Source organism: Chaetomium globosum, genomic scaffold, assembly GCF_000143365.1.
Source record: "Chaetomium globosum CBS 148.51 scaffold_2 genomic scaffold, whole genome shotgun sequence".
Taxonomy (NCBI): domain Eukaryota; kingdom Fungi; phylum Ascomycota; class Sordariomycetes; order Sordariales; family Chaetomiaceae; genus Chaetomium; species Chaetomium globosum.
This window is the reverse complement of record NT_165977.1, coordinates 3,817,136-3,825,257: the sequence shown is the minus strand read 5'-3', so window position 1 is coordinate 3,825,257 and position 8,122 is coordinate 3,817,136. Positions and strand designations below refer to the sequence as shown.

The window sequence follows — 8,122 nt, the reverse complement described above, 5'->3', positions numbered from 1 at the left end:
AGAACAATTTTGCTCTGCCCATAGCTATATTAGACCACAACAGTCACCACTGGTGGTGCCAAACCCCTCGAAGGTCGCCCAGCTTCATGGCCACTTCCCGCAACACAGAACAGGCCACCATCCGGACAACGTTGGCGGGGCGAAGCGCAGCGACCGTCTCTGTTCAGCGAGCCACGTGGCCGCGCCACCGTCAACCTTTAGGTTGGGGAGGCTTGTGGTGGGCCAATTGAACACGCCGAAAAAAAGAAGCTCTCGAAGGAGATCAGGTTGTCATCGATTCATTTGATAGATTGGGATCGCATAGGGGGGATGGGGGTGGTGGTGGTAAGGGGGAGGGAGAGGGGGTGTGGTATGTCAAGACGGATAGTGCGGTTGTGGAAGAGGGCGGTGGGCTACCGCCGATGGATCACATCTATTTTGCGACGGGGGTGGAGTCGGACTTTGCCAGGTTGCCGTTTCTGCAGACCATGCTGGAGAGCCACCCCATCGAGGGCCACGGGGGCTTTCCCTGTCTGAACGACGATCTGATGTGGGAGGATGGGGTTCCATTGTTTGTGGCCGGGCGGCTGGCGGCGCTGAAGCTGGGCCCGTCGGCTCCCAACCTCGGGGGCGCGAGGCTGGCGGCGGAGAGGATCGCGTGGGGGGTCGAGGAGGTCGTACGTAAGGGCTACGGCCTTTTCTATGGCGGCCAGGGTAGCATGTACCAGCCCGAGGAGGATGGAGAGCTCGCGGGATATACGTCGGGCGCAGGGAATATGTTTCGGAGCCTCGTCGAGGCCTCGGCATGATCAGCCCATGGGCCACGAAAGATCCTTACCATGACAGTTACACTCGCTCTCTTTTACATGGTTCGATACAAACTACACTCAATATTTGGGGCACGTCCAATCCATGGAAATGATATATTGGTTGCTAGTTAAAGAGCGACTAATTCAGTATGGGAAGCAGGCGCATGTCAAGCTACCCCTGGCCTAAGGGTGTTGGTTCATGCCCATCATCGTTGCCAATCTCCCTTCCCCCGTCATCCAATTGCGCCTTTAGCAGCAGATTTAGTGCTAAAAAAGTCAGTACCCAGCAAACTCAAAAGCCTCGGTAGAATGGAAGTGAGGCCCTGAAGGCGGGACGTGGTCAACCTACACCGCAGCTAGAGCAAGAGCAGCTGTCGCAAGAGCCAGAGGCAGTTGCAGGAGTTGCATGAGCTATAGACTCAGCCAGTCAGTATCCTTTGGGGATACGACCCAGAAGGGTTTATTCAGTCCCGGGGAGGGGACACTGGTGGGCTTACCAGGTATTGGCCATTTTGAACAAGTGGTTTGCGAACGGAAATACCGAGGCGATTGATTTTTTATGTGAGGTATAGGTAGTGGTTTGATAGACAGTTTTACGTTGTCGGGATAGTAAATATTCTGGCAAAAAGCTCAGGAGAAGGAGGGGGCCACGGGTGTTCATTAAATACACGATCTCGCCATTGCACCAGCGGTGACCAGCCTGCCTTGGCCCAACTACCCCTCCCTCCTCTTGCTCCTCTTCTTCCTCTTCCTTCTCTCCCCCGCGTCGACATGCCGTGGTACTCACGCTCAATCCACGACCGTGGGCGCCGAATGACGTCTCGTTCCACACCTTCTTTCGGGTCTTCGGCGTATCGCAACGAATCGGTTCGGAGGATTCTGTCACGGGTTCGTGGGGAACTGCAGCGCGATTGGCCGTGGGGTGGGGTTGAGGTGACTATTTCCCGTCAGTCTCCCGGCCGAGAAATGAGTGCTGCGGTGATAAGAGCGCGAAACGCGCCTGTCTGTTGGGCGGGCGGCAGCCACATGTTCAAAGGTGGAAGCGGGGTTGGGCTTGGAGGGGAAGGAGGGCGGGGGGTTCCGGCGGGAGAGGAGACGTCTGGGGCAGAGAGCAACAGCCGAGTTCAGGGCTTCTCGCTTGGTGTGTTTTTGGATAAAACAACGAGAAAAACGACGAGGAAATTGGAGCAGGTATCAACCTGCTGGGCTGGCAAAGGGCATATATGCAAAGACGGCACTGAGAACCTTGATGGTCTTGCCGGCCGATCGAACCATCAAGGTTCTCACGCTACAAAGTACCCGCATCGCGACATTGCATTTCAGGGCCAAGATTGGTTGCCGTTGGTTTGTGAAAGCCGTTTGGCGCGCTTTGCGCTGGTTCGGACTCCCAGCCAGTGGTAGTATAGACCTTGGATGAGTTGGATCCCCATGGCGGGACGAGAGTCCGAGTGTCATCATGTCCTGATATTCATGTCGCAGTGAGTTGTCCATTTTTCATTGACTCGCACCTTCCATGCTAAAGCCTCACAGGAACAGAGATATGGACTGGAGGTGATTTGAGCTGTACTTACCTAGGTATGACCTTCGATGCTTTACATTGTGTTCCATCCGAAGCCTACCTACTTGCCAAGATAGGCAGGTAATATCTGGCCTACGGCCCACCCTCTAATGCAAAGGAGTGAGTGAGCTGGATCAGTTGGTGATTCAAAAAAACCCTCATCGCCGCATGCGCCGTTTTCTCGAGACCCTAAACGAATTGGTGGCCCAAGCCAGTTGAAGGATCCCACCTAATCCCACGGCCCCAATCAGCACTCACAATAACGATCCTCTTCATCCGGACTATCACTCATACCCTCATTTCGGTCAGTGTTTCTGGACACTTGTTTCACCCGTTAATTTTCTACCTATTCCCCAGAAATCGTAGATGCTTCCCCCGTGCCATACGGGAAACTCCAGTCTACATTTAGACAGGGGTATCGGACCAGAATTCAAGAGGCAGGGTCCAGCGGCGCGATGGACCACTTCTGAAACAAAAAAAAAAAAAAAAAAAAAAAAAAAGAAATTCATAGTCCTCAAGAGGAATCTCCCCATATATTTTGCGCCCCACGATGTATTGTTTTGCTGTTGAACTCAGGCTGTAGTCTGGACCCAGGTACCTATGTTGTATGTCCGTGTCTGCTTCCCGGCTTCAACACCACAGCGGGAATGTACCTTAACCTGAACTCGAAACGCATGGCCCCACCATCTGACAGTTACGTTACCTCGATGCCAATGCTTCGATGCCTAGAGCCCAGAGGAAGCAAAGGGTCAAGTAGAAGCCACGCTCCTTCGCCGCAAATACCCCTCGGCCCCGCGGCCCCGCTGTGCTTCAAGTAGGCGGTTGTCTCTCCCCTATTGTTTCCCATTCTTTATTCTACGGCCTACAAAATTCAGGCGGGGCTCTCCCTGTTTCACTCTCGATTACCGTGGAGACATTCGAGGTGCCTGGCGAAGGGGCTATGCCGCTGTGGCCGCGGGCAGGGCAACCGTGGCGTAACTCTTATGGTTGGATTGTCTAAAAGATGGGATTTATCCACTCTCCCTTGGCTCACAAGTACTATAGAAACCATCCAAACCCATCATGATTCGTAGACAATCAAGCAAGCCCACCAACTCACCTCACCCAGATCACAAAGCAAGTTAAGCAACCTACCACGCCGGCCCCGACGCTCTCACCACCCCAAAACCGAAACCATGGCCATTCAGGTCGGAGCCTGCAGAGTCTGCGCCGAGGGCACCAACACGTTCCTCGCCAAAAACAAGAGCATCTACGCCTACAGCTCGGCGATCGGGCACAATGGCAACACCACCTTCACCATCAATATCGCCGGCGACCCACGCACAGCCAAGTACAAGTCACTCTTTTCCCACGGCCTGGGAGAAGTGCAAGGAATTTGGAGTTCCCGTACCACCTCACCCAAGCAGGGAGCGCAACATCATCTACTGCTCTAACTACAGCCTACCGGCCGGCGTAATCGATGGTAAAATCAGAGATTGGGACGGATGGGCATGGGGTGTGGAAGAACAGCGGGATGGGTTTGGAAGCAGTGAGTGTATAGATAGGTAGTCTGAGATAGATGGGAAATCGGTCAAAGTTTACCCCGGTTCAACTTGCATTTCTTTGTGTTTGTCTGCTGTATTCGCAATTCAAATCTGTTTTGTTAATCAATATATTTTTGGTCTGTAAAAACTTATATTTTAGTAGTAACAATTAATATTATTATTATTATTATTCATACTCCGCTATGCCCTAAGGCGTGCCGGACCCTCAGCTATTTAACGTATAGGAAAACCGCGCCCTCGCGGGCCGGATGAAAAACCCATACCGACAGTTAAGGAAAGTACATGTGCGTGAGCCTGCGTATACAAAGAGAGGAGGCCTCCTGGCCTCCGAGGGAGGTGCGTGCTAGGCCGCCGCTTCCAGCTCAAGCCTCCTGGCCAAACTGAACATCATCAGCCTCCCTGAGTCCATTAGCCATTCCAGGACCCTCCCCGCGAGCCGTGCCGATGTAGGATCAATACCGTGTAGAACAGAGTAAAAGTCCCGTCGCGTTCGAATATCAGTTCTCTCCCATCTTCGAGTCAGCGGTGGAGCCAAACACCACACCACCAGGTGTTCGGCAGTCTCCCGTCCCTCGCCGCACTGGCAGGCGGGCGTTAGGACCTCTGGGACTCCCCGTGTAAACAGAAAGTCCCGTAGGCCTACTGCCCCTGTCCGGATCTGGACCAGCAGAGAGCTCTTCGCCTTGCTCAGGCCGTCGTGTCGTCTTAGGGTTTCGTCCCGAAACAGCGTCTCCCGCTGATGGTCAAGGTCGTCCGCCGGTCTGATGACTGCTCTGCCGTCTCGTTCCTTCAGCCACCTCGCTCTCCAGGCGTCCTCTACCACACTGTCCGTGTCTGCGGCTCCCCCCGTCCAGCGCGCGATCGTGCTCGCGGTTTTCTCCACTGCCGTGGGCTCCTGCAGTCCCACGGTTCGCGGCCGGCCTCTGTTGCCGCTCCTCGGGCGGAGCCTCTGCTGTATCTTGCGACAGGCAGTGAGAATGATGCCCCCTGCGGTCCTCTTGCCGCCCTGGCCGTCGTCCAGGTCGGTTCGCTGGAGTCTGTTTTCAAAGTCTGCAAGCCGTTTGTTGAAATACAGGTCTAACGGTGGCACCCACGTCTCGTCTCGAGGTTGCGAATGGGAGTGGCTTTGAAGGCTCCCGCCACAATCCGCAAGCTCTGTTCTGGACCTTCCCGAGGGCCCCAGGTGATGCCTTTCTTTACCGGCTCGCCTTCCACGTCCGTGGGGATGTGAAACGACGATGCGCCATAGGCCAGCGCTGACCGGATGCACTTTGTGTACACTTCTCGCGCTTTGGCTAGCCCTGGTCCCCACGTTTTCGCCGCTATCCTCGACAGTGCGTAGCTCTGGGTCTTCATTTTCTTTTCCACCGCCGCAAGGTGGGCTTTCCAGTTGAGCTTCCGGTCCAGCCAGACTCCTAGGAACCTGGCAGACTCCGTCGGCCTGACGGGGCTGGTGCCCCCCCCTGGGTTTGTGAGGTTTAGCTCGTTTGTCCACTGCCGTCGTCCCTTGTTGAAATGGATGAGCTCGCTCTTTTCCGGGGCAAACTTCATCCCCCGACTGTCGGCTCCACATCTGTAGACACGTTTCCCACGCCGCCTCTAGGAGTTGCCGGACGTTAGCCTCGGGGTTACGACCAAATACCATGAGGTTGGTCGTCCGCAAACCCCGCTATAGCCAAGTGAGGGTGTTCGTCTTTTAGCTGCTTGTATAGTGAGGAAATGTAGAGGATGAAGAGGACAGTGGAAAGGGGTGAGCCTTGGGGGACCCCTGCCCGAACTGCCGTCGGTGCCGCTGCCTTGCCGTCAAAAAGGAGGATGGCCTCGCGGCCCGTCAACCAGTCTTTAGTCCAGAGGACTAGCCACCTCGGGTAGCCCATTTCCCGCAGCGTTGCTAGCAATCGGGGTGTGGTTGACCGTGTCAAAGGCTCCTGAAATGTCAAGTTGCAGTAGGGACGCCGCGGCCTTCTGTCTCCACGCCTCCTGGACCTGGGCTACTACTAGCCGGACAGCCAGCTCTGTGGAGCGGTGTGCCCCGTTCCCCATTTGTTCATCTGGTAGGAGGCCGTTGACTTCTGCAGCTTGAGTGACCTTTTTGGCGACCACTGACTCTATTACCTTCCCTAGGGTTGGCAGCAGCGCAATGGGCCTATATCCCCCCGGGAGTCTGATACACTGGCGGTGCCTTTCCCGGTTTCGGCAGTACTACGGTCCTTGCCCTTTTAAAGCGGTTGGGAAACCATCCCAGTTCCAGGCATCTCGTCACTAATACGGCGAGCACTTCAGCCAGTGATGTTTCCACACGCCTTACAGAAGACCCATCGGCAGCAGGTCCTTCCCCTGGCGCCTTCCAGGGGGCTTGCTCCTCCTATTGCCTTCGTGACCCTCGGTCGGTGTCACTGCCTGAGAGACGTCCGAAGCCCGGGTTCCAGCTGCCCTAGGAAGGCTTGGATCTTCCACGTCCGTTAGGTTGGCCGGAGGGTCCGGGAAGAACCTCTCGGCTAGTGCGCTGGCCTTCTGGTCATGCGTTTCGGCTGTTACCCGCCCGGACGAGTCCTTAAATGCCGGTAGCCTCGGTGGTTCGGGCGGTAAAAAGCTCCGTAGCCTAGCCCATCTTTCCAGTCTCCAGATCCGGTCAGGCTTCTCTGCCTCGCTTGCGTCCTGCAGATTGTTCCTCCAAGCCCTCGTCCGCGCTTCACGTGTTATCCTGGCAAGGTCCCTGAGCCTCTCGCCAAGCTCCTCCCAACAGTACTCTGCCCGAGTCTCCTTCGCCAGCCTCTCTGCCCTCCGGGCCTCCCGGGCGGCCTGTTGCACCTCCGCAGTCCACCAAGGAGAGCTATAGCCGCAGCTCCCCTTCTTCCGCGGAGTAGCTTTCCCCTGCGACCCAGGTGAGCCACTCAACCAGGCTGTCGAAAGCTCTGTCAAGGCCCTCGACTGTTCGGATCCTGGCCAGTAGCCCGTTCGGTCCCGGGTCTGTGAGTCCCATAGCCTTGCACAGTAGCGTTGATTCAGCCTTCACCCTCTCCTTGTCCATCTTCTTCCAGGCCCAGCCGTCTGGGTTGGGTTGGGCCTCGGCCCATGCCCTCCCCCGACCTCGAGCACCTGTGGGGTAGTGGTCCGACTTTCCACGACACTCTTCTCCGTAGTATACTGTTTTGGAAGTCTTCTGACGTCCAGAAGTGGTCGATGGTTGACGGGCGGCCTCGCTGCCGCCCTTGAGGGGCTCGCGTTGCCGCCCCCTTTGGCGTCCTGATGGTGAGGTCCCACAGGGAACTCAGCTTCAATAGGTCTTCGGATTTCCTGTCGTAGCGTCCAAACTCGTCCCATAGTGGGTGCTTTAGGTTGAAGTCCCCTGCTAGCACCACCGGGTGGCTCGGCCTTGGCCGCCCCTGGAGGGCTCTCGGCACGTTCTCACCGCCGGGAGGGTTGTAGATGGACCAAAGCTCGAATCCGCGACCTTCTCCGCCTAGGTCCGCCTCTAGAAACCACACGCGACACCAATTCTCCGTGGCTTCGGAGTCCCACTGCCTGATTTCAAACCTTTTGCTTACATATATCGCCGCCCGCCCCTCGAGTTTGTATACCAGGTGGTATCTGCTGCCCCGGGGGCAGTATGTGGACTTCGTTTCCTTGTTGATCCACGGTTCTTGCACCGCCAGGAGGTCGTATTTGGCCTCTTCCAGCAAAACTTCCAGTGTTTGCTTGATTCCTTCGGTGTTCCAGAGTAGGATTTTAATTTTCATCGCCTGCGACGGTGATCGAGTCCATCGTAGTGTCTCCCTCAGCGTCGCGGCGCTTCAGGGTGGCAGTAGCCGGGGGGTTAGCGGAGGCGGCAGGCGTTGGTCCAGTGGCCGGCTCGGGCGCTCGGGACGGCGGGGCGGCGGTGTCGACACCGCTGACTATCGGGCTTGCGAATCGCACCCTCGGCACCCCGAAGTTGATCCTGGTCTGATGGGGGTCTGAGAGAGCCTGGCGCTGGGCTGCAGCCACACTCGGCGGTCTCCCTCTCAACCTCTTTCTGCCTACTACTGATAGCTTTCGTCGTCCCTCTCGTCGCCCTCGAAGTTAAACGCTGGGGCAGCTCGTGGGAGCCATGGCTGGTAGAGTTCGTGGCTGCGGTTTCGTATGTCCGTGGTCGGAACTGGTAGGCCTCCTTGGTCTTGGCGAGGGTCTTCGACTTCTCTGGACACTCTCCCGACCACGCCGGATGCTCTTCTTCCGCAGGCTGGGCATCG

General features: G+C 56.6%; 3 protein-coding genes across 3 annotated transcripts in view; 2 read left to right on the top strand and 1 right to left on the bottom strand.

Annotated features, from left to right (window-relative positions):
- The window catches only part of CHGG_03314 (uncharacterized protein), a gene marked incomplete at both ends in the record, with an annotated part of 2,077 nt that extends 1,289 nt beyond the window's left edge, over positions 1–788 (top strand). The window contains 2 exons of the mRNA XM_001229829.1: positions 44–189; positions 305–788. Coding sequence (XP_001229830.1) covers positions 44–189; positions 305–788 — 630 coding nt within the window. The remainder of the gene's footprint in view (positions 1–43; positions 190–304) is intronic.
- A 2,733-nt stretch (positions 789–3,521) lies between these two features.
- Positions 3,522–3,779, top strand: CHGG_03313 (uncharacterized protein; the record flags this gene model as incomplete). The annotated part of the gene is made up of 1 exon (XM_001229828.1): positions 3,522–3,779. One exon carries the CDS (start codon positions 3,522–3,524, stop codon positions 3,777–3,779), a length of 258 nt encoding a protein of 85 aa, XP_001229829.1.
- Positions 3,780–4,233: 454 nt separating this feature from the next.
- Positions 4,234–8,122, bottom strand: part of CHGG_03312 (uncharacterized protein) — a gene marked incomplete at both ends in the record, with an annotated part of 11,121 nt that continues 7,232 nt past the window's right edge. Inside the window, 6 exons of the mRNA XM_001229827.1 lie at positions 4,234–4,940; positions 5,057–5,353; positions 5,533–5,876; positions 6,199–6,764; positions 6,823–7,037; positions 7,162–7,633. Coding sequence (XP_001229828.1) covers positions 4,234–4,940; positions 5,057–5,353; positions 5,533–5,876; positions 6,199–6,764; positions 6,823–7,037; positions 7,162–7,633 — 2,601 coding nt within the window. The remainder of the gene's footprint in view (positions 4,941–5,056; positions 5,354–5,532; positions 5,877–6,198; positions 6,765–6,822; positions 7,038–7,161; positions 7,634–8,122) is intronic.